Source organism: Crinia signifera, chromosome 3 (genome assembly GCF_055691185.1).
Source record: "Crinia signifera chromosome 3, ASM5569118v1, whole genome shotgun sequence".
NCBI lineage: Eukaryota > Metazoa > Chordata > Amphibia > Anura > Myobatrachidae > Crinia > Crinia signifera.
Genome location: NC_139219.1, coordinates 106,061,407 through 106,088,196, shown reverse-complemented (window position 1 = coordinate 106,088,196; position 26,790 = coordinate 106,061,407). Strand labels below are relative to the sequence as shown.

Sequence of the window (26,790 nt, the reverse complement as noted above, 5' to 3'; positions counted from 1 at the left end):
ATATAAATACTTAATCCGATACCCCAACACACATTCAGAACGTAACAAAAATACTATTGGATCCGTCTGGGTGGGCAAGCTCATAGGGGGTGGTTGAGACTGCGCAAAATGTCTCGACTGGAGGTACATAAAGAATTGTCTGTTAGGTAAATCAAATTTTTCTGCCAGATCCGAGAATGGGCGTATTGAGCCACCCGGGTCAAATAACATGCGAACATTAGATATGCCTTTTTCTTTCCAGTCTAGATATTCCACACTCTCAAGTCCCGGTAAGAACTGCGGGTTTCCCCATAGAGTTGTAAATGGAGATGAGGTATATAGCCTGTGCAACACTTTATTGATTTGCCTCCAGGACCTGTAAGTGTCCTTGAATAACACGGAATCTCTGATTGGTTGAGGTATTAATTTATTTGGGGCATGCAATAGCGCCGCTGGGGAATAAGGATGAAATAACTGTTTCTCGAGGGAGGGGGAAGTATATTCTGATCTAGCTGTAAACCAATCAGAAATATATCTAAAATGGGCTGCCTGGGTGAATGATTGTATGTCGGGCATGCCAAAGCCTCCATCTGCTTTGTTTAGTTTTAATCGGGTATATGGTATCCGTGCCCCCTTTCCCGCCCATGCAAACTTAAGAAATAAGGATTTAAATCTCTGGATATCTCCATTTTTAAGCTGTAGTGGCAACATCTGAATGAGGTAAGATAATTTGGGAAAGGCTATATTTTTAATTACAGCTATCCTGCCCGCTAGAGACAGAGGCAATCCCATCCATCCAACCAGAAGCTTTTCAATTAATGTATATGAGGGGCTAAAGTTTGTATTATAAAGGTCATTCAGTTTTTTAGGAATTTGAACTCCCAAATATTTGAGGGAGTGCGTGCAAATGGTGAACTGTGACGTGAAAGAGGGGGAATTAAAATATGTCGAGGAACAGTTCAATGGTAATAAACGAGATTTATCATAGTTTACCCTAAACCCTGAGAAGACTGAAAAACGAGAAATAATCTCTTGTATAGCAGGTATCGAAGTCTCTGGTTTAGCTATAAATAAGAGGATATCATCCGCGAAGAGGCTAAGCTTGACCTCAACACGGTTTACCATTATTCCATTGAATTCTTTTGAGGCCCTTAACGCTATTGCTAGAGGCTCAACTGCAAGCGCAAATAGTAAGGGTGACAAGGGGCAGCCTTGTCTGGTACCTCGGAACAATGACACCGGTTTGGATAAATAGTTGTTTGTTAATATATGGGATCTCGAATCTGAGTACAATAGTTTGATAGTACGAATGAAGTCCGCCGGGAGCCCAAATCTCTCCATAGTATCAAATAAATGTTTCCATGTGACCAGGTCAAACGCCTTTTCAGCATCTAATGAGAGTAGGGCATAATGTTGTGGGCTACCAGCGGACTCCACCCATTGCATGGCCGTAAGGGCTTTGCGGACATTGAGGACCGAATGCCGGCCCCAAACAAATCCTGTTTGGTCAAGGTGTACCAGCGAGGGGAGCTTGAGCTTAAGTCTATCCGCCAATATTTTTGTAAAAATTTTGTAGTCTGAATTTAGAAGAGATATGGGCCTGTAGGATCCCGGGAGTAAAGGGTCTCTGCCAGGCTTATGAATAATTTTGATGAGGGCCGAGTTAAAATATAATGGGGGAGGTGTGCCTTGTAATATGGAGTTATATAATATAGACAAGGGTTTTGCGATTTTAGGGGCTAGTAACTTATAATATTCGTTAGATAGTCCATCTGGGCCTGGGGATTTACCTAGTTTAAGCGCTTTAATCGTAGCTAACACCTCTTCTTCAGTTATGGGTATCAATAGTGAGTTTGAAGAGTCTGAGTCTAGGGTTGGATGCGAGAGCGATTCCCAGAACATCTCCCCTCGCTGGTCATCTACTGAGGGCGGGGAATATAATGTCTCATAGAACTTATGAAGTGTGTCTGTGATCTGTTGCCCAGAGTGTATCACAGTACCATCTATTGTTTTAAGTGCATGAATAACACTAGGGGGGTGCTGGCCTTTCAATAGATTAGACAGTAGTCTGCCTGATCTGTTACCAAATCTATGGAATCTGGCCTGTGATAAAAATGTGATTTTTGACTCTAATTGAGACAAAAGAGCATCAAATAAGTTCTTTTTTTCGTTATATTTTGTTTTATTGGTTGGTGTAGGGGATTTCTGGAATGTTTGATACGCTTCAGTCAACTCTACTTGAGCATCTAGATATAATTTCTGGGCGTCTTTTTTATGTTTAGCTGTGTAGGAAATAATGTTTCCCCTTAATACAGGCTTAGAAGCCTGCCAAAACAATAGGGGTGATTCTTCCTCTGTCTGAATATTATTATATTTGTATTCCATCCAGGACGCCTCCAACATATTTCGGAAAGTCAGAGTGTCTGTTAGTTGGGATGGGAATCGCCACTGTCTGTTGGGGCCTTTGTCAAATTCTGTTGCCACTGTTACCCAGCTCACTCCATGATCTGATAAAGTAATTGGTTCTAATGCTGAATCTATAACCTTCGGGAATAACGATGTTGACATAAGAACATAATCTATTCTAGATAGTGAGCCATGGGCGGCCGAGAGGCACGTATATTCTCTATCAATCGGATGGCATGCCCTCCACACGTCTATTAGATGTAGTTGGGTCAAAAGATATGTTATTCCGTATTTTGGATTAGATCTTCTAGTGGTAGTCTGTATATTTCTATCCAACGTAGGGGATGCTGTGTGGTTAAAGTCTCCTGCCAGTATTAAATTTTGGTGAGATAAGGGCAGTAACTTAGCAGTCAAATTTATATAAAATTGACTTTGATTAGAGTTTGGGGCATAAATATTTGCCAGTATATACCGAGTCTCATATAAGGTGACATCAGCTATACAATATCGTCCTTCAGTGTCAATTTGTAGTGAATGGGTCGTATTTGGGATATTATTTCTGATTAAAGTGACCACTCCCCGTGCCTTAGAGTTATATGGGGCAGACAGCAGCACTGTCCACCCCCTTGTGTTTAGTTTGATTATTTCTGCCGGAATCAAATGGGCCTCCTGTATAAAGACTACATCCAAAGCTAATCTAGATAAGTATATAAGTATTTTTTTGCGCTTTGCAGGTGAGTGAAAGCCCCCAACATTAAATGTACCTATTTTTAGGGAAATCATTTACCAATCAAGAGAGGTGATACATTACAGGTCCTGGAGGTCAAAGCATCATCCGCGAGATCCAGCACAAAGATTGTTCTATACCGAAGAGAACTGAAAGTACAATTTGACGTTAGACAGGTTCTGACACATGAGGGAAGAAACATGAAGGAAAGAGGGGGGGGACAAACTAACAGACAAACAAACTGTGCAACCAGGAGTGCCGTCACTCCTGGTTAACAAAACATTTCTAAGTAATATCTTCCAGTTATTAACGCGTGTGGCAAAATCAGGCATAGGGCCCTAGATCCGAACCAGCGGCTTCGGGGCCCCCCCAACCCTGCCATACAAGGGAATGTAAACACCTAATTGGTGTTAGTTCAGATAGCATCAACCTTTAACGCTCTAAATTAAATAATAATATCAAACTTATAACTCAAAACATCTGCAAACCCGCTCATTCTCAATGATTAGAATCCTAAAAGGATAAGAATAGGAGAAAAAGCAATACAACCAAATGTTTTTACGAAAAGTATAAACATGGGATCGGAAGGTCCTCCTTCTCCTTTCCTCCAGACCCCCAAGGAGGGTATATCAATAATGGGGAGTAAACTTTTTGTGAATCTCTTGCTGTTAGTTGAAATACTTCAGGATATCCAGTGAAGTCTGCGAGTCCATCACATCCAGTGAACTTTAATTTTAAGTATGGTGATCCTGTGGAGGCGAGGAGGGGGAGGCTGTCTCACTGTCTTCCTCTATTATGAAATCCTCTGCATCTTTAACAGTGGAGAAATCCTTGAAGGCTGAACCCGAGAAGAGGCGGAGGCGAGCCGGGTAGAGCAACGCAAATTTACGGTTGCCTCTTGCGAGGCGAGAACATAGAGGGGCGAATTCCTTCCTTGCTCTCGCTACCTCCGCCGAATAATCTTGAAATATGAAAAGTTTCGCATCATTCCATGTCAGATCTCGTTTTCGGCGTGACGCCGACCATAATGCCTCTTTGTGTATATAATTTAGACAGCGAAGAATCACAGGGCGGGCATCTGCTGAGGCTCTTTGGGGCCCAAGTCTGTGAGCTCTCTCTACTATCATCCCAGAACACTCATCAGCCACCTCCAATAGTCCCGGGAGGGTAGATTGCAGGAATGTGAACAGGGCTGGACCCTTCAAGGTTTCAGGGAGACCCACTATTCGCAGGTTATTCCTGCGTGAGCGATTTTCGAGATCGTCTAATTTGGCTTGCATCTGGAATTGTGCTTTTTGCATGGCAGTGGTGCTGTCCTTTAGTTCAGTAACATCTTGGAATACACCTCCCACCACCTGTTCTGTGCTAGTGAGTCTCTTAGAGATCTGCTTATATTGCGATTTAAGATCCTGCACTGCCTGTGATACCTTGTTCGCATGTGCTTCCATTATGGGGCCAATAGTGTCCTGGATGGCCTTAACCATATCAGAGTATGTTATAGGGCCTTCATGCGTGTGCTGTGAGAGCAATGCTGTGTCCTCAGCAGAGGGAAATAGGGCTGGAGTGGCCGGGGGAGTACTGGGGTGTCACGGGAGTCCTCTGAATCAGAGGGATTGTCACTTACTGTCTGGAATGTAAGCGGTGTGGTGTCCGCAATTTCTGCCTCTTTCCTTCCTCTCCCAGCTGGTTGCTGTTGCTTTGCTTGTGTCTGGTTCTGGGCGGCAGCAGCAGCTTTAGGCGCCATCTTATCTCTAGTGTTTCTACTAGAGGAGCGGTGTCTGGGGGTTTCTGTCGCAATATTCCCCTCTTTAATTTTGTCCATAATGTCTGGAGTCAGTTAAGGAGCAGGCAGGGTACAGTATTCCGCAAGTTTCAGTCGGCAGCGGGCACACGGATGTCTCGCCGCCGGTCACGTGGTCTCCGCCGGGGCTCAGTAATGGCGTCTGTGGGGCTCGGGTCTCCGAGGGTCGTGGCCGCAAAAGGAGGTTTCCCAGTATCCCTTCGGTAAACGGGGGATCTGGGTGGATCAGCGCCCGCAAGTTTCAGGTGCCAGCGGGTGTATAGCTGTTTCTCCGCCGGTCACGTGGTCGCGGCTGGAGTTCAGCAATGGCGTCTGCAAGGCTCAGACCTACGGGACTCGTAGCCGTGTGAGTAATCCTCTTGGTATCTCCTCGGTGGTCAGGAGATGTGCCTGAGTCAGCGGTGGAGTGTTGTGGCAGGTTTCCGTTGGGTTAGAGCTGGTTGTGCCGGTATAAGGCTGGGGAGCGCCCGGAGCTCTAAGCTTGAGCTGCTTGCTCCTCCAGCTCCGGAACCGGAAGTCACTTACCCTGTCTTTAATAGCGGCACGTCCTCACTCCTGCAGGCAGTGCTGAATGAAGATGGCGGATGAGGCAGGTGGATCCAGCGGCTTCCTCCGACGGCTCCAGGGTGACAGGCGGCTTCTACTGGCGGCTTCCTCCAGCGGCTTTGATGGCTCCGGCTAAGTATATGGCTTCCTCCACCAGTTTGTGCATGTGGGGGCGTGTGAGGGAGCGGTGAGGTGATTGGCTCTGGCAGCTGCAGCGTGTGATGTGCCGGGTGCAGTGTGTACAGTGGGTGCCGCTGCTGCTGACTCAGTGATCGGCTTCCAGATCCAGACGCATCGCAGGGGACCATGGTGGACAGCGTGTACCGACCCGCTCCCTGGGGGTGGCGGTGGAGGCGCTTCAGGGTGAGCTCAGTCCAGCGCGTCAACGGGGCGGCGTCCAGCTGGGCTTCAGGTGCTCAGAAGGCCTTGCTCATCTGCCTGTGGCCACACATATGGGAGATGAGCAGGAGCTTTTGAGTGACTGCTCTCAATTGACTGACAGGTCCGTGCTGAATCCTGGGCAGTTTCAGAACGGTGAGGCCGCGCATTTAAATCGCTGTGTGGGCTATACACTCAGCGATTTACATGCGTATTTAGGTATTAAAAATCGCTCAGAAAATCATATGGTGTGCTATCAGTAGGGGGAGTCTTATGTTATCCTTTGTATTGTTTACGTAAAAGAAAAAAAAAGTTGACATGCTCACTATAATAGCACAACCTGACTGCTGCAGTCAAACCTGAAAAACCGGTATAACAACGCGAGGGGAGAAGAAAACAGTGTTTCCTGTTATTCAGTTACATGTGTGACTATGTTAAAAGCGATCTTTCTGACTTCTGGTATCATGTATATTTGTAAAAGATGTAAATAGAAGCTGCATCTTAAAAATGTGAACAAGAATACACAGATGCACAGGTCAGCTGTGAGAAGGTAGTGTCACGTTCTTTAAAGCACCAGCTGGAGTGTAACGGAGGCTGGGTGCTTTAATGTAAGGTTGTTGCATCAACGACAGAGGGGACTGTAGCAATAGGATAAAATACATCTGGTTTAATAAAGATACTGAAATACAAGTTGATAATGGTGGCACAAATAATATACTGTAGAATATGCAATGATAAAAGTCAATAGTCCAATACTTTATTGAAGAATGTGATGATGCTTGATATTTGAAAATAAATATTGGAGAGTTGATTGAAGAGTTGAAGAATAACTGAAGAACTGGAGGTTTGATTGAATAAAAGAATAATTGTTTGAAGGATTGGATGTTTGGTTAAAGATTTAATGATTAGTTGGAAGATTGGATGGTTGATTAGAAGATTGGATGATTGATTGGAAGGTTGGATGATTGGTTGGAAGAATGGATGATTGATTGGCAGATTGGATGATGGATTTGGAAGCTTGGATGATTGGTTGGAGGATTGGATGATTGGTTTGAGGATTGGATGATTGGTTTGAGGATTGGATGATTGGTTTGAGGATTGGATGATTGGTTTGAGGATTGGATGATTGATTTGAAGATTGGATAATTGATTAGAAGATTGGATGAATAATAAATGAAAGAACAACAAATGAAGAAGTCTGTCCTTGCTGGATTGGATCGTAGCTGCAATCAGGAGTGACAATGGATAATAACCGTTGGGAAAGAAAGATAAGATATTACCCCTTTGGGTGGCTAACCTTAACCAGTCCGCATTGGCGGCAGCAGAGTCTGTGGTGCACGAGGAGAGCAGTGAGACGATCAGCAGGAGAAGAACTTCACTTGAAGAAGCAGGATTGTAGCAGGAATTACAGAGCCAGACTGGAGTAATGATGCTTAGGGATAGACATCATTGTACTGACTGCCGGTCTTACCCGGCCAGTCAGTACTTAACAGGTGAGCTGTGCAGCTATTGGCTAGCCTATTGACAGGAGAGGCGGAGCCGCACAGGACAGGCTGAGGTATCCGGAAAGATGGCGGCCACCAGAGGGGGCGACAGGATTCAGCAGGCAGTGAGTGTGCGCAGCTGCCGTCATTCAGCCAGAGTCCTAACCAGGCACAAACACACATGGCGGTTCAGTACTCATGCCGCTCATGCCCAGCATGGCACCGGAGCACATAGCACCACTGTCACCTCGCGGTGACAGCGCGGGCACATGCACCCCACCAGGACCAGAGACACAAGCAGAGGTGAGCGCCGTAGTGTTAGACATGCTGTTAGAGGACCTAGGGTTGGGCACAGCACAAGGGATTTGGGTGAGAGCCATGGTGGATGTGACAGGTAGCAGTTAATCTACATAAGTTTAGTTTTTTCAGTTGATTTTTTATTGCATTGTTGTGGATCCTGCTGTGTGCGCTGGATGGTAGGAAAGAAAGGTGTAAGAACACAAAATAATTGGCCTGCCCATCCTGCCACCCATAGGTAGTACACTAAAAGTTCCCAATTATCCTAGTGAAGTCCCATACACACTAACCAACATATCAATCACTATATGAATGATATCCCATGCATTGTTAACAATCCCTCCCGCCATCTGTGCTGCATGAACAATGTTGACTGTATAGTCAGCGATGAATACTAGCAATATCATGTGTGCACACTAGATTGCATGCCCGAGAGCACCACTGATGTTGCTAAAGATATTAGCGGTGCCGCGAAAAGTCTAGTGTGTGTTATATATGGGAATTCAATGTGTGCTGATACTTCAATGTGTGCCGAGACAGTCGAAATGATTGCCGCATACCTATTCAATGCAGCCATTTTTAGACGCATTTTGCCCATACAGATTAGACTTTGTTAAAACTTGACTCTGCAATCATCGAAAACGGCCACAAAAGTGTTGAATTTGCAGCCACTTTCACCAAAACACACATGGATTGGTGAGTTTTTTGCTTTCCGTCAGTCTGATAGTTTGATAAGGTTGAATGTAAATTCAACAAAAGCAAATGGAGTTGTCTGTCGCCAGGCTCCTGCTGTGAAAGAGGCACCTCCTCCATTTTCATTGGCTTTGCGTGCTCACAGCCAATGGCACATAAGGAGACAGATTAACTCATTATATGCCGCCTCTGCGGTGCCCCTTCTCTCCTGCATTAGAGGACCAGGAGTGGCCCCTCTGCTGCAGCCTTGGTTACTAGAGCCTGACATTTCCAGGTATAGGATGGGGCAGCACACAGCAATCTGCAGTACACTACTGGGTTATAGATCTTTGGAGACTCTGAAGAGGGGTGAGCTCAGATTGAAGTAGAGCCCATCACATGCTCTTCTGAGCTATGGGATGCTCAGCAGCAGAAGCAGCAAATCCCCTGCCAGCACACAGCTTCCACTAGCCAGCACCAGGCACAGCCCCCCCCCCCCCCCCCCCCAACTCTGTAAGCAGCTACCAGCCTGAGCCAAGAGATCTCATCACTTCCCTGCCTACGGCTCACAGAGGTCAATGGTAGTAGACAGGACCGGAGTTTACAAAGCAGGGGAGAAGCAAGGAGTTGGCTGAAGTCATAGACAGATAACCTCTTGCCCTCTAACAGACCTACCCTAACTCTAACCTACTCTTCTGTGCCTCATTCTAACCTCTCCTTTAACCTTTACCTCCCTTTCTGCTGTACTATCCTACACCTGCCCTTCCACATACCGCAACCTCTCCCCTCCTCTCCAACCTTACTCTATACCTTCCCCTAACCTCACTCTCACAGCCTTACCTAAATCTCTCCCCTAACCCAAACCTCCCCTATTGCAGCCTTACCCTCACCTCTCCCCTACCCCCTGCAGTACTTGCGGTGCCGGTTCACGATTCAAATATGAAGGGTGATGAGGTCAACCATCACTCTTTAATTCAGGTGCTGGCCAAGCATGACTTGCTGGGAAGAGTTCAGCTGATCGGGTGGATATATTAGGGATGCAGCAGTGAGCTCTGATGAGCCTTGATACCAGAGCCAGCCAGCTGAATTCTTACTATTGCCGGAAGTGCTGCCCCGGTGCTATATTTATGTATGTATCTGTCTGTACCTAGCTACCTCTATATTTATCTATCTATGTATCTATCTATGGGGCAGATGCATCAACATTTGTCTTGGCTTCAGGAGACTGAGAAACTTACATCACTGATCTCAGCACAAATAGAGCAGACGTAGAAATAATGTTCTGTGAGCAGCGATGAGCATTTCTAGATGCCATCAAACTACTTGGTGTACAGATGTGCAAATTATTAATGTGATTAGAGTACTGGAATTTGTAAACAGATCTTGAATTTTTATGAATGTCCTACTGTAACGAAGAAAAAAAAAAAGCTACATTTACCTGATTTCAGCTGAATCTCTCCTAGACACCCATACGCTTCCTGGAGTCTCTCGTACTGTCCTTTGATTGCTTCCTTTTCATCAGGTGCTGCAAATAAACACAACACAATTGAAACTTCTACTTGATGCAGAAAGGCAAAAATAAGATTACAATAAAAACCATTCAAGACCGTAGGTGACTATAAGGCAACAGTAAAAAGCATGGTGGCCCTGTAAGTCATGGTTTTGAATGGGAATTTAGAGCATGACATGGGTGCTTGCAGACACGTAATACAGGTACTCATCTATGAAAAGCCTATATTATCCTTTTCTTTGCAGAATATGCCCCTTTCAGACCGCACTTAAAAAAACGGTATTTTGCCGATTTTTAACCATTTTAAAACGGTAATCTGTGCGGTCTGAAAGGTGCAGGACCACTTTACCATTTTACAAAAGCCGATTTTGTAAAAGTTAAAATGGAGGGTCCTACCAGTTTCAGACCCAGTATTTTGGCATCAAAATCGGGTCTGAAACAGTATTAATGCCACATTAAGCAGGTTAAATGCCCCCGGCTCACCCTCACTACATAAGTTCGGCTTTTTCGCCGTTTTAATGAAGCAGCAAGCTGATTAAATTAAATAAACTTCTGACAGCTCACTGTAACTTTGTTAATAAGATAAATATGGCCCCCACGTTTTAAAAATTAAAATAGAGTCACTGCAGCAGTGTAGATACGTTATCCCCCCTTAAATTGTCACTACGCTGTGTAGATTCGTTATAAATGTCAATCCGTGCAGGAGCAGTACAACAGCCGGGGAAACCCGGAAGTTGGTGCGCTCCATACATGTGGGTCAAGCCACGTAACGCCGAGCGGGTTCGTCATAGCAGCCGGGGAAACCCGGAAGTCTATGCGCACCACTCGTGCGTGTCAAATGCCGACGCTTCCGGGTCCCGAACTTCCGGTGACTCCGGAAGCGCGGCTCAGCTGGACTGGAGGCGGCGTCCTCACTTAAGCAATGTATGTGTAGGGTATAAATGCCGGGCCCGGGCAGTGTCAGGTAGCTGCTGCTCCTATGACCATGGGCTTCCTTCCATGACATCGCTGATTGCCGTGATTTCGTATTGACCAAGTAATGTAACATTTTATTTATGTGTATATGCTTTTGCAAAATATGTTTTTTTGGTATCCTGTTGGCAGGTTACTAAAACATTTATTCCATGTGTTTATAGGCTCCTTGATAAAGGTCCGCCATTATGGACCGAAACGTCGGGGCACACATGGAAACATTAAAGTTGTGATTTATGCTGACTAAAAATCACTGGATGTAAAAATAAAACCTGGATTGGATTTTATAACAGGATTGGATATCTTTTGTTATAAGGGCGAGTGCCTGACATCCCCCACCTTCAGTGTGGAGGATACCCCCGGAATATATATATATATATATATATATATATATATATATATATATATATATATATATATATATTTATTTATTTTTTCCATAGAAGCCAATGGGCTTCTACCGCATCCCACCGCCGCCCCGCAACAACCCCCTGCATCGCCCCCTCACCTGTGTCTGTGCTGCCCGGACCTGAGACCTCCTCCCTGCACTGATCCTCTTCCGGGTGCAGGGAGGAGGAGAGCCCGGCGCAGCAGCAGCAGCCCCGGGTGTGGGAGGGAGGGGGGAGCTGGGACCCGGCGACTCTCACCGCAAAGGACAGCTCTTAATGCAAGAGCTGTCCTTTGCTATAATTATCGCATATGTTATAACATATGCGATAATTATAATTGCGAAGAGAGGCGAAGGGGGGCGGAGATTCTTAATCTCCCCCTATGTGCACTAGAGGCAGAATCTTCTTTAATAAGGAAGTATGCATTCGCTTTTTCATCTTGCTAGTACTGTAGTGGGGAGCGGCGGCCATATTTTATGGAAGCCCAATGTTTAAGCTGCTTTTCTGTGAATGATGCGGCTGTTTACAGTTGGATTTGTTTACAGATATTGGGGCAGATGTATTAAGCCTTAACAAGAGATAAATGCCAGTGTGCTAAGGAGAGATAAAAATCCAGCCAATCACCTGCTAACTGCCATGTTACAGGCTGTGTTTGAAAAAAGCCAGTAAGGAGCTGATTGGCTGGACGTTTATCTCTCCTTATCACACTTGAATTTATCTCTTGTTAAGTCTTAATACATCTGCCCCAATGTGTGCTACAGGTAATGTGACAGCTGAAAGTGGAGTAGCATGGGTAGTGTTGCAGAGGTTTGTAAAGAAGTCTGTGATTCAAGATAGATTGGAGGTGCATTAATATTTAAGAAAGAACTATTAATTTAGTAAAATCTCAGCAGCAAAAGGGGTAAAAATAAGACCTTTGCTTTTATCTAAACCCTTTGTTACTCAAAACGTGTGTAACACAGTACAACCCAATCTAAGGCAGCTAGCTCACTGGTATTAAAACAAGTCCACACAGATGCATGCAAAGTTAAAGCTATAAAACCTATTGGTTTCAATGATCCAATGTGTGTGTTGTCGGGAGCAGTGGTGAAAGGCTCCCTGAAGTAATTGCTGGGGTGTCCTCCATTTTCCCAATCTCAACTTCATATACAAGTACTGGCTTCACAGCAGGTGTCAAACACTGTAGCAGTTCCCATGTGGTGCATCTGGCTTTTTCTTAATGCCAAAAGGTTATCAGCAAGGGCAGGGTATCCAGAGTTTAGTTACACAATTCTGAGGCGGCTTTATTTAGGAGGTTCTATTGTATGTAGAATATGAATTAAACAAGCCAAATATGTATCTCCCCGCTGCTGTTTACTAAAGTCTTCTTACCAGTGAGCACAGATTAAGTCCTCGTCTGATTATTATCAGCAGGGATTTTCCAGAGCAGATTTGCTGTACCTGCGTTGCTTGATTTGGTTGGCAATGAATAGCACAGTAACATTTTGCAACAGGCTTTTCTCCTAAAACACTGCTCAGCAGGGATAGTCATCAGTGTGTTAACCATCAATAGTCACCAATCAATACATCAATTGGTTGCCTAGTATACTCTTGAAAGCCTGGGCTCCCAAGAGTATACTAAGCTGGACCATTGTTGAATACAGCCACAAGGAGCATATAACCCGGCTCATACATTGCAGGTACAGGGAGGTCGCTCCCATTCCTCTTTCTAATTAGCTATGGCCAGACCAAATTTATCCACCTCCCAGTGGGATAATATATAACTGGGAACGACAACAGCCCATATATACAACCGCTGGGACTTGTACTGACATCTTGTTGCGCCAAAAATCTGGCTTACTAGCAGAGACCTTTTTAATAACAATTTCTGGATATTGAATAGTGATTAATTCATTTATTTTTTACATTTCTAATTTTCAATGATAATTTTCTGAATACGAAGCCCATGAATATATATATATAAATTATTTTTTTTACACATTCGCCAGCAGGGGACAGGGAGCCGAGAGCCGCTCCATCCGGAGGGGTTAAAATTCGCCGTCAGGGGCAGCGTTGAATAGGGTGAGAGGGAGGGCAGGCAGCGAATGCTCCAGCCCTCCGGAACCCTGTGAATGTGCAGCAAATCCTGAACGTAATTTGTCATTGAATACTGCCCTCAGTGTAATAAATATTTTTACTTTTATACATTGTTTCTAGCGCGTTCTACGTGACTTTTTGTGTTGTTTTCTTGCATTTCTGGGAAGTAGGCTTTTCCTATAACAGCGGTGATAATCCTCATGCTGTCACTCAGCGGGCAGGCAGCAGCGGCTATTACATCTTTAAAATAACATGTCAAATGACTATCTGCCTTCTGATTGGCTGAGATAGCGCACTCTCAGCCAATCAGCGGCCGCTGATTGGCTGAGAGTGCGCTATCTCAGCCAATCAGAAGGCGGATAGTCATTTGACATGTTATTTTAAAGATGTAATAGCCGCCGCTGCCTGCCCGCTGAGTGACAGCATGAGGATTATCACTGCTGCCCGCCCCACTGTCACCGGCATCCCCCGCTGCACCCAAAGTCGGAGACGCTGCTGCCAGCAAGCTGCACAGTGAGAGCACGGTGATTATCACCGCCGCCCGCCCCACTGTCACAGGCATCCCCCGCTGCACCCAGAGATGCTGTTGCCAGCCCCCACTACCGCCGCTGCTCCTCACCGCCCAGCAGCTCCCTGGTTTATTTTATATGTGATAAATCTTATGAGATTTATCACATGTAAAAAATGGCACATCAAGTGCCACATTGTATGTGAGCTTCCCGGGGAGCTGCCGGGCGTCTCGCAGGAGAATTGGGTCCGACTTGTCCCTAGGACAAGTCGGCCTAATGTATGGGGGCCTTTAAGATGTGCGTGGGCCATAAGAAAAGGAAACTGTCATATGCAATTTGAAAGGTTTTAAAAAAAAAAAAAAAAACCAACAAAGTACAATCAAAGAGATACTGTATCATATATCAGTAAGAAAACATTAACTTTAATATGCAATAATACCACATATCAGTAAGAACTAGGAGCTGTGTTATTCCCCCTCATATCACTGTATGACTTGATCTCCTCTTTAACCCTTGGAGTGCCAACATCTGTTAGAGATTTGCAAAAAATCTGCTAAAAAAGCCAGAATAAAATAAAATAAAAAATGTGTAAAAATACAGATTATATTTCCTAAATATTACAGATCATTATACTGAATAAAAAAGGGTCGCTTTACAATTTTTACACCTATTTTGACAAATTCACTGATATCATATAGCAGTGTGAGCTGGGAGCTGCGGTATTTATTCCAGGGCTCGACAAAGCACAGGCGAGCAGATTCTGTTTCCTGGCAATCAGATTTGCCAGGAAGCAGATATCCCCAGGCAGAGTGGTGGCTTGCACTAATAGCAACAGCCGGAAAGAGCGGTGGACAACTCACCCGGCTGCCGTTGTATCAAAACAAGTCTGCAGCGCGGCTATTTCAAGACTCAAGGCAGCTCGAGAGCTAGTCAAAGCTCATGGTGGGTCAGCCAATCAGGACCTACTACTTCCGCTCCCGATTGGTTTGCAAGCCGCCTTGAATTTTAAAACAGCAGCACCATGGACCTGCTATGATACAGCAGCAGCCATATGAGTTGTCCATAGATCTGTTCGCACATGGCAAAGATGGGGAAAGAGGGAGAGGGAGAGAAGAGCAGGAGGAGTAATCCCCCATGGAACAGTCTGTTTATCACTCTCCATTTTATCACTTTTGAAGCTTAGTGCATCTGGCCCTAGGTTTGGAAAATGACAGCGAGGAGCTGATTGGGTGGTGATTTAGATCTCTCCATTGTATAACTTTTCAAGTCTGAGTACATCTATCCCAGTACGAATAATAAAAAATCAGGGAACCCGACAAATAGGGGTTCCCTGATTTTTAACAACCAGCCCCAGGCTCCAGGTCCGGGGCTGGTATCCAAAATACGGGGGACAAAATGACTAGGGGTCCCCTGTATTTTAAGAACCAGCCCCAGGCCAAACCAGCTAGCAGGGTAATGCCACAGCCGGGGGGAGACTTTTTATACAAGTCCCCCCGGCCAAAGCATTAACCCTCTGACCAGTCAGCCTGGCCAGGGGCCCTGGGGGAGTGGGGACCCCCCCAATAAAGGGGTCCCCCCCCTCCAGGACTTACCTGACCAGGCTGAAGCCTGGTGCTGTCCCCGGTGACCCTGGGCTGTGGTCACCGGGCTGATCTTGGTGTAAAAAAAAGATGAATAAACTATTGTTTTAAACTGTGGAACTATGAGTCCCAGCAAGCCTGCCCCGCAGGCTGGGACTTGTGGTTCTCCAAGTCCCAGCTTGCAGGGGAGGCTTGCTGGGACTCAAAGTTCTACAGGAATGGGAAGAAGTAGGATCAATTTAGCCATAGGCAAAGTATAGGAGGAGATGTGGGATCAAGCATAATATAGGATGGGATGTGGGATCAGGCATAATATAGGATGGGATGTGGGATCAGTATGGGCATGGAACAGTACAGTAGAAGTGTAATGTGATGTAGTATCAGGGTGCAGGCAGAGTATAGGATGGGCGTGGCATCATCAGACTAATCAAGTAGTGGTGGCGCTCACTGGCAGACTACCACACGAACTGGACTGCAAACGAATTAGTACTATTGGTGGGATGTGTGCCTAGACAGCAGCAGCCAGCAGGGGGTCGCAGCGAGCACCCAGTGCGACTGAACATCTCACCCATCAGTAGAAACAGCCCTGGAAGTATATACAACTTGTCTCATTTAAATATTACTTATAGACAATAAATGAGAGTGGCCTATATGTAATAGTCTGCAGGTTGCTAGAATGTCTCTGGCAAATTAGAAAAGATTTATAGCACCAATAATTCCAACTTGCTGTTACATATAGGCTACTGTAATATGAACAAACAGCAGTACAGGAGCTGTAAATGTTTTTTCTTTTCCATCTACTAATTAAGTCTTTCCTACAAACTTGAGACTACAGACAATGATGACGATCTTAAATTTCTGTTTGGAGGAAACATTGCCAGGTACAAAAGTAAGTAGAACAATCCAATCCTGCTTTCAACGCGACCCATTTTCCAGTCGCAGTGACCTAATCTGAATTATTTACAATGATTGAATTAGTCTTGTACTTGGTAATTGGGTAGAAATAATGTAAGTAGACAGTATCACACGCATGGGTAAGGCATTGTGCATCCATTGTGGGGGGGCAGGTGTACCCATTTAATAGTGCTACTTTTACAAGGGAAAAAAAAAGCTATTATAGCAAATTTAGCCCAATGATCATTATAGGGCTAAGCCATTTAAATCAATTTTATCATGCAAAAATGGGCCCGTTTTAAGGTGATAAAACAGGAGATGTGGGTATAATCCCCAACAATAAGTGCTGGGTAGCAGGACTAATTGGGTAACTCCTGGGGAATCTAATAGCTGTAATAACTTACAGTAGCTAATGGACATCTTCCTAAGTATGTAGCAAAAGATCTCGATGCTGCCATCCCTAAAGCTGTATATGCAACTAGCGATCCCCAGCACCGCCGATATTGCTAACTATATCGGTGGTGCCATGGGAGAAAGATATAGTGCATACACACTGATCAATATCATTCAAGATTTTGGTCAGTGACTTCACCCTCTACACCAGTGATGACTAACCTTGACACTCTAGCTGTTGTTTAACTACACATCCCAGCATGCCCTGCTACAGTTTTACTATTTGGCCATGCTAAAAGTGATGCAGGGCATGCTGGGATGTGTAGTTAAACAACAGCTGGAGTGTGAAGGTTAGCCATCAATACCAGCAAATGAGCGGCTTTCCCAGTGATGATGCGGGAGTGCGCATCACCGCTCATTGCCAGGCCATACACACTGGGCGGCTTTGATCTAAAAACTTGCTGTTTTGAGCAGCTTTCAGCTCAAAGTCGCCCAGTGTGTATGGGCCTTAACATTTAAAACTCTGTGGAGTCTATGGGCCAGATTCTCTAAGCTTCAAAAGTGATAAAATGGAGAGTGATAAACAGCCAGCCAATCAGCTCCTGTCTGACATTTTTCAAACACAGTCTGTGACATGGCAGGTAGGAGCTGATTGGCTGGCTGTTTATCACTCTCCATTTTATCACTTTTGAAGCTTAGAGAATCTGGCCCCATGTCCTAAGCCTTGGAGGGAGATAAGTGGACGGAGATAATAACCAACCACTCAGCTCCTGTCATTTTTGCAACCACAGCCTGTAACATGGTTTGCCAGATACTTCATTCTTCAGGGTAAATTTATGAAGATAAGAGTTTTATTGAAGATAGGAGGTTTCCCATAGCAACCAATCCGATTGTACTTATGTATTTAGCACCTTCTAGAAGATAATAGAATAATCTGGATTCTAAAATGGGAGTTGCAATGAAGATGGAATGTTGCCCATAGCATACCTCCCAACATGACCCTCTCCAGGAGGGACACATTGCTCTGTTTCTGGTCTTTCCTCTTCATTTATTATTACCATCACCTGTGGTACCATGCCTTTCTTGTCCATTAACCTGTTTAAAACAGGTGATGGCAGTCATTAATTAAGAGGGAAGTCCAGAAACACAGCATTCTGTCCCTCCTGGAGAGGGTCATGTTGGGAGGTATGCCATAGTAGCCAAATTTACTCCATCTCTGTCCATCTGATCTCTCGCCAAGGCTTAGTACATAGGGGTCTACATGAGGCATTTGTTAAAAAAAATGAAAGCAATAAATAAGCAGATTGTTCAAAAAACTATAATAGTGTATATGTCCACCCAGTCAAGGTTATAAAGTGGTTAATACAGGCATTTCCAACCACGGTCCTCAAGGCACACCAACAGTGCAGGTTTTAGTGATATCCAGGCTTGAGCAGGTGACTTAATTAGTAACTGAGTGATTCTGATTAAACCATCTGCGCTGAAGCCTGGATATCACTAAAACCTGCACTGTTGGTGTGCCTTGAGGACCGTGGTTGGGAATGCCTGGGTTAATATATTGCACATAACGGAGGGTACTAAAAATGTATAATTTCATAGAGCAGGTATTCCCAACCTTGGCACACCACAGGTGACTTAATTAGTGGCCAAGTTATTTTAATTTCACCATCTGTGCTGAAGCCAGATATCATTAAAACCTGTATTGTTCGTGCGCCTTGAGGAACGTGGTTGGGAATGCCTGCCCTAGAGACTTCAATACTGAAACCCCATCTCTTTCTTAAGGTGCCCATACACGGTGCGATGTGAACTATACAATGAGTGCCGTACAATTTGAATTTCAGTGCAATGCGATGCTGTGAGATTTTAATTGTATGCCATTTAAACTGCATACAATTAAGACTGAACTACATTATGTAATTAGTTCATACCGTATACAGGGGGGGATGCTCTAACATCAGCGTCCCCGAGGTAGCCGCCCATCGCCGGCTACCGCAAACATAATTATCGCATATGATTTAACATATGCGATAATTATGACAAAAGACAGCTCTTGCGGTGCGGGACAGCGGGAGTCGCATTTAGGGTTACCACCTCATCCCTTTAAGACTGGAGACATATTAATTACACAGGTTCTGTGGCTGGCTCACTTCAAGACTCAATTTCAACAGTTTTTTTTTTTTTAAACAGCCATCAGACTTCATTCCAACTGTATTTTTTTTAATCAGCCACAGAACCTGTGTAATTAATATGTCTCCAGTTTTAAATACACAAAGTATTGCCTGCACATACTTTTTGTACTATGCAATATAAAGTACACAGGACCAAGTATCACGTCGCAAGCCCTATAGAACGACAGTGCGAACTGAACTATATGCAATGCGTTTTGAACTTCAAAGTTCAAAACGCATACACTAATTGCACCATGTATGGGCCCCAATAGAGCTTACTTGACTCCCATTTTGGTTCCGGTTAATAGGTCAACAGTACCACTATTGGTCGACATAAGCAAAATGTTGACATGTCAATGGTCGACACGTTTTTCTTTCTTAAAGTGCCTACACACAGTGCGATATGTGAGGTGTGTATTTTGTAGATTGCATCTAGTTCAAATCACATGTGATACGTTAAAACAGTGTGCGATTTGAACTAGATGCAATGCGAACTAGTACAAAAAGTACTGCCTGCACATATTTTTTGAACTTTGCTAGATGCGATGTGCGGGAGCGCGCATCCCAAGCCTACAGAAACACGGTGCGATGTAAACTGCATGCGATGCATCCGACCATCACACTGTGTGTGGGCACCATTAGAACTCGTTCACTCTTTATGATCCACATGGACTACAGTTGTGAATGGTAAAGTGTGCAAAGCGAAGCCAGCAATGGAAGGTTGAACTAAAATAATAAGTGAAAAGAAAAACCATGTCAACCTTTTCATCTGTCAGCCCTTGTCATGTCAACCTTCTCTGGACTGTATTCAATGCGGCGGCGAGGGGGTTAAACGGCGTGAATCACCAAAAAAAAACGAGCAAACCTTGCCGTTTAACCACCGCGCCGATCGCTCACCCTATTCTACATTCCGGGGGAATCTTCACTGTCATATGACGGCAAGTATTCCCCCAAACAGTGAGGCTAGAGGCTAATGCAGGGAGCCCGCTGCATATAGCCACGAGCATCACTGTTTTAGCGGCCGCACACTCCCCGTTGCTGCAAAAGTCTAGCGACGTGGAAATGGCGTGTGTAGGGGGTCAGTTGAATACTCGCTGTCACAGCTTGCAAAAAACATTGAATATGCCCCTCAGTCTTTCATATCCACAGTGGTCTGACATGGGGGATTGATCAAAATAATTAATGATTGCTCGACTCAGCATATCAGTTGTTCCTGGCACCTATTAATTATTACATTTGTCACAGCCAATTAGACAGGGTTTAGCCGTGTTAAACATGTTTCTAGATGCAGAAGTTCATGGGGACAGAAACAAGATGTCACTGTGTGGTGCACTCAAAGAATAAGTATTAAAACGTAACCTTTATTTAATTAGATAGATAAAATGTAGCGAAAATATAACAGACACAAGACATTAAACATATAACGTAGTAAAAATGGATATCTTTATCCATGCGACGTGGGACCCCCGTTCCCTTACTAGTAATGTATTAACTTTCAATTAGTGTTCTGAGAAACTGTCTTTTAAATAAGCTTTATTAGGTACGGTATATTAGGGAATAAGTCTCCGTATAATTAACTGTGTATGTGACACAGAGTACAGATAGTAGCGGCTAGAGCGCAATCATATATGCGGCATAGGAGCACAATGCTCGATCACGATTGTGCCTTGCGGCCGGTTAATGCCTCAGAAGTCAGGGGGTCGCAGTGCTACGGGTCACGCACTGCGCTTCCCTCACTGACTCTGGTGTTAGCGGAGCTATTAAGACACACGGACCTTAAAAAAAAATATAAATAAAAAAAATATATATATATATATATATATATATATATATATATATATATATATATATATATATATATATATATATATATATATATATATATATATATATATATATATATAATTAAGCTAGACAGATCAGAAATGCATTCAATGGGTAAAGGGAGTGGGGGGTAGCCACGAAGGTACGGTCGGCGTACGCTTCGCCACTAGCTTCGTCAGGACCACTGGTCCTGACGAAGCTAGTGGCGAAGCGTACGCCGACCGTACCTTCGTGGCTACCCCCCACTCCCTTTACCCATTGAATGCATTTCTGATCTGTCTAGCTTAATTATATATATATTTATATATATATATATATATATATATATATATATATATATATTTTATTATTATTATTTTTTTTTAAGGTCCGTGTGTCTGAATAGCTCCGCTAACACCAGTCAGCGAGGGAAGTGCAGTGCGTGACACGTAGCACTGCGACCCCCTGACTTCTGAGGCATTAACCGGCCGCAAGGCACAATCGTGATCGAGCATTGTGCTCCTATGCCGCATATATGATTGCGCTCTAGCCGCTACTATCTGTACTCTGTGTCACATACACAGTTAATTATACGGAGACTTATTCCCTAATATACCGTACCTAATAAAGCTTATTTAAAAGACAGTTTCTCAGAACACTAATTGAAAGTGAATACATTACTAGTAAGGGAACGGGGGTCCCACGTCGCATGGATAAAGATATCCATTTTTACTACATGTTATATGTTTAATGTCTTGTGTCTGTTATATTTTCGCTACATTTTATCTATCTAATTAAATAAAGGTTACATTTTAATACGTATTCTTTGGGTGCACCACACAGTGACATCCCGTTTCTGTCCCCATGAACTTCTGCTCTAATCAGCTGTCCAGTGGTAGCACACCCTCCAGACTTTATTGAGTTGTACTCCCAATACATACATGAGGGGCCGATACTTATGACGAAAACTTACCTCCTGTGTGATTGACATACCCATTTCCCCCTTCTCCCCTTATATTGTTCTATGTTTCTAGATGCTCTGGGATGGGTGGATGTGTGGAGGCTGAAGCATCCAAATGTGCAATATTCTTGCTTTTCCAAATCCTATCAATCCTTTTCTCGTATTGATTTGGCCTTAGTATCATTAGTTCCATGCATTAGTTCCAAGAATTGAAGCGGTTAAATTCGAGGCAAGAGGAATACCTGATCATTTTCCCCTATCCCTCGTTATTAATGTAGGGTGTCAGAGGGAACAGTCACATTGGAGGTTTCATCCTTTTTGGATCCAAGGCTCACTTGCTGACACTGAAAGATTGTGGGGCGAGTACTTTGAAAATAATGTGGATTCGGCATCGTCTGCAGTAGTTTGGGTCTGCTATGAGGCATATATGAGAGGTACGCTAATCCAGCGTATAGCTGCTCTTAAAATATTTAAACGATCAAAGGAAACAGAGCTAGAGACTGAATATGGTAGACTGGAGGCACAACATATGGTCTGACAGAAACCAGGGTCCAGTGGGAGGCAGCTCAGTTGGCCTGGATCAGCCATTTAGAGGATCAGAACATACGTAGTATGATATGTCAGACACAGAGACACTATCAACACGCAGATAGAAATGGCAGTTATTTAAATAATATAGGGGGTTATTCTGATTCACTCGGAAAGGCACAATCACTATCTAATGGACAAAACCATGTGCACTGCAGGTGGGACAGATGTAACAGTGCATATAGTTTTGTTCATTAGAGAGTGATTGTGTCTTTCAGAGTGAATCAGAATAGCCTCCATAGTCCAGGCAGACTGACCTGTGTAGATACTATAGCTGTAATACTTGATCAAGATGGTATACCGGCTACTAATACTCCAGAAATAGCTAATTTATATACCACTTGTCTGGCATGCTCAAAGGAAAATCTACTTTTTTGCGTTGGGGGCCAGTTTTGGTGAGGTGAAAATGTGGGGGACCGACCATTCAGCCCAACATTCTTTGAATCATTAATTGCATCAGAATGGTCCCCCAGCCTGCCCCCTTTACTGTATATTCCCTAGACTGCCCCCTTCACTGTATTTCCTCCAGCCTGCCCCATTCGCTGTATGTCCCCCACCCTGCCCCATTCACTGAATATCCCCCTGCCTGACCATCTTTCTCTGTAAATCCCCCAGCCTGCTCCTCCTTCACTGTATGTCCACCATTCACTGTATGTTCCCCACTCTGCACCCATTCACTCTGTCCCCCCTTCTCTGAATGTCCATCACTGCCTCCATTCACTGTATGTCTCAAAGCCTCCTTCACTGTATGTCCCCCAATCTGCCCCCATTCACTGTATGTCCCACAGCCTGCCCCCCCTTCTCTGATTGTCCATCACTGCCTCCATTCACTGTATGTCCCCCAGCCTGACCCTCCTTCACTTTATGTCCCCCACTCTGCCCCCATTGACTGTATGTCCCCCTGCCTGCCCCCTCCTTTCTCTGTAAGTTTCCCAGCCCCTTGTGTGAGGAAGAGGACGGAAGCAAAGCAGGAACTGCAAGGACAGGAGATGCTTGGGCTCCCGCTGCTGCCCTCCTCCACACTGCATGTTACAGGAGCAACATTCCCCCTTGCTGCACCCCCTCCCCACACACTGCTGTCACTGTGATTGCGGAAGAGGGTGATACACAATTGCAGCTGCAGGGGTTGGATGCATACTCACCCAAAAGACGCCAAACACATCTCACTGTGGCGGCCATCACCTCCTCACTGCTACAGACAGCAAGGTAAAGGCATGCACGCCGGGGCCCCACCTTTAGTGCTGTGTGTCCCGCATCTGATGCTCCACCCGCTTCTGGCTAGGGGCTGCGGGCTGCTTGAAATGCGGGCCGCAATTGGCCCCTGGGCCGGACTTTGGACATGCCTGCCTTAAGTCAATCGATCTTGCAGCATTAACGGAGAAGCTAGGCATAATCGGGATGCCCCATTCACAGTGGAAGAGGTTGAGATAGTCATTGGGTCCTTCTCTGGTGGTAAAGCCCCTGGGTCTGATGAAATTCCAATAGAACTATATAGGACCATTTTGGAAGCACATGCTCCTATATTATTGACATTGTTTAATAATGATTTCAAAGATAATATATTTCCAAATTCTATGTAAGAGGCCATCATAATTGTTATTCCAAAACCAGGGAGGGACCCAAGGCAGCCAGCCTCATATAGACCTATATCATGGATACCCACCCAGGCAAAAGTACTTGCTAAAATCCTAGCCATGAGATTAAATAAAGTTATCCACTCAATAATACATCCAGATCAGACTTGCATTATGCCAGGAAGATCGACCAGTATTAACTTGAGAAGATTATATATGCATCTCCAGGCCTCCCATGAGGCGGACAATCATTCGGTTATCGTCTCATTAGATGCTACAAAAGCGTTTCACCCAGTCGAGTGGCTGTACTTGTGGGAGCTCATGAGATGCATGGGCTTCGGCCCAGAATTTTTGAAATGGGTACAACTTTTATATTCTCACCCCACTGTCAGACTCTCAGTTAATGGTTTCATATCCCAGTCCTTTCCAGTCTTTTTCTTTTCAAGAAATTCAAGAAGAATTTGATCTCCCTCATAGATACTTTTCCCATTTTCTTCAACTTAGGCACGCCCTACAGACTCAATTTGCAGAAAAAGCTCCAAATATTGTTTCTTCACCAATTAAAATATTTATCTCAAATTTGGGTCAAAATAAAAAAAAGTCTCTACTGCCTATTCCTTTTTACTGTCTAAGCATCATACAGATCGGCCCTACGTATAACATGGGAGGCTGACCTGGGTTTCTTAGGAGAGGAGGAGTGGGATGCCGCTAGGGAATTTCCTCGTCTTGCCACCACCTCGATCAGATTCCAACAGATACAGCTGTTCATATTGTATAGGACGTATATGACTCCTTCACGTTTAGTTTAATTTTGGGGGTAGAAATTCAGCCATCTGTCCTAAATGTAACCAAGATCAATGTTATTTATGGCATTTTATTTGGGATTGTCCAATTATTCAAAGATTTGACAAAGGTGTGTATTGCTAGAGCCTGGTTGACACAGGAGGGACCAATCTTTTCATCCTAGAGGGCCCTGGTTAACGATACTATTCAACATGAAAAATATATTCATATTTCTAGAGGAACTCTTGCAAAACATGATAAAGTCTGGTCTGGGTGGGTGGAGTCAATGTATGGCACAGTATAATGTAATTTCTGTATACCACTAAATGTATTTATACCCCATTCTCACTGCAGGCAAATGCCCGGGTCTAGCATGTCGACCCAGAAATTTGCCATTAACACAGGTTTTTTTGCAGTGTGAACGGGTCGCATACCCGGATCTCGTACACTGGTAAAACCCTTCTTTTTACCAGAGTTTGAGATCCGGGTATGCAGACACGGGTTGACCCGTTCTCACTGCATAAAAACCTGTGTTAAAAGGCAAATTACTGGGTAGAACTTCTTCACCCGGGAATTTGCCTTGCAGTGAGAACGGGGTCCGTCCCTGCAGTCCCCGGCATTTTAATGCCGGGTAAAAGCCGTGTATTTCTCACTCGAAGTGAGAAAACGGTATTATTTATTTATTTTTGCATCAAATTTGCTTCATTATTTTCTTTAAATCACCCTAAGATGAGTTCGTCCTTAAACTGCCTTACTGTAGAATTGATATTGTATGATTAAACAAATTAATACTTATCTTTGTATGACTTAAGAAAATAGTTATGACAAGAAAATGCACTTTTAAACAAAATGTTTATTCCATTTATTAGTGACATATTTACTTAAAATAATATGTTTAATTAATTAAACATGAATATAAATGATCTGAAGATATGTTTCGCATAAAAAGTGTAATATAGTTTATTCGCTACTTAATTGCAATACTATGAATAATAAAATACTTTATTTAAAAAAAACATTTAAACACTCTTCGTTAGGGCACCCAAACCATGGAGCTTTTGCACATTTCTGCTCGCTACCCCAGGAGGCTGCACGCAGACAAATAACTGAATTCACTTACATGGATAGTGGGGGTATGAACTATCCATGTTGACATGGAGTTAAGTTAGTTTATTTTAGATAGTTGTGGCGAGCGTAGGAAGTAGCTGGCACCGTGAAACTACACAAATTATATATTTGGCATTACAAAAACAATAGCACAGACACATACATCAAACACAGCCTACAAAACATGGCCAAACGTAAATGTGTTTTTGGCATCAATGTGACTTTCACAAAAACAGCAGGGCTCTCTTAAGGCCCCCATACATTAGGCCGACAAGTCGGACCTAATCTACTGACAACTCCCCTGGGGGGGGGGGGGTCACATACGGTTTGGCACTTGATGTGCCAGGTTTTGCATGTGATAAAGGGATTTTTGTAAGAACTTACCGTTCGAATCCCTTTCTCTGATATGGTCCTGGTGACACAGCTCAACACTGGGATGTAGGAGGGTCCGAAGGAGCCAGGCACCTATCCTAAAGCTTTAGAGGGTAGGCTCCTCCCCTACTGCATCCCTGGACTCTTCAGTTCAACTTTCAAAGCCACTGGAATACATTAACTCAGTACAAACGCCTGCACATATTATATGCACATTTTATAACAGAAACTGTTAACTTTTAACCATTTTAACATGAACATCATGAAATTCTGGCATACTTACTGAGCGTAAGGGAGGGATCGCTGTGTCACCAGGACCATATCAGAGAAAGGGATTCGAACGGTAAGTTCTTACAAAAATCCCTTTTTCTCTTTCAATGGTCCTGGTGACACAGCTCAACACTGGGACGTTCCAGAGCCGGTCCTTTGGGAGGGTACGCTCAGGTCTGCAGCTCTCAGCACTGCTCGCCCGAATGATGCGTCCTCCGACGCGAACTCATGGAACCTATAGAATTTGGCAAATGTGTGAACAGATGACCAAGTGGCAGCTCTGCAAACCTGCTCCGCTGTGGCCCCATGTCGGACCGCCCAAGAGGTAGCAACTGACCTGGTGGTATGCGCATTAATTCTGGCCGGTACAGGCCTACCCACTTTGGTGTATGCAAAAGCTATCACAGATCGCAACCACCTAGCAATGGTCTGCTTAGATGCAGGCCAACCAATTTTATGTACGTCATACAATACCAATAAAGTGTCAGTCTTTCTAACACTCTTCACTCTGTCCACATATATGCGTAAGGCACGCACAACATCCAAAGTCT

General features: G+C 44.3%; 1 protein-coding gene across 2 annotated transcripts in view; it reads right to left on the bottom strand.

Annotated features, from left to right (window-relative positions):
* The window catches only part of SYNJ2 (synaptojanin 2), a 145,376-nt gene that overhangs the window by 106,259 nt on the left and 12,327 nt on the right, over positions 1–26,790 (bottom strand). For both annotated transcript variants that reach the window (XM_083176346.1, XM_083176347.1), the window contains exon 2: positions 9,729–9,815. In XM_083176346.1, coding sequence (XP_083032472.1) covers positions 9,729–9,815 — 87 coding nt within the window. The remainder of the gene's footprint in view (positions 1–9,728; positions 9,816–26,790) is intronic.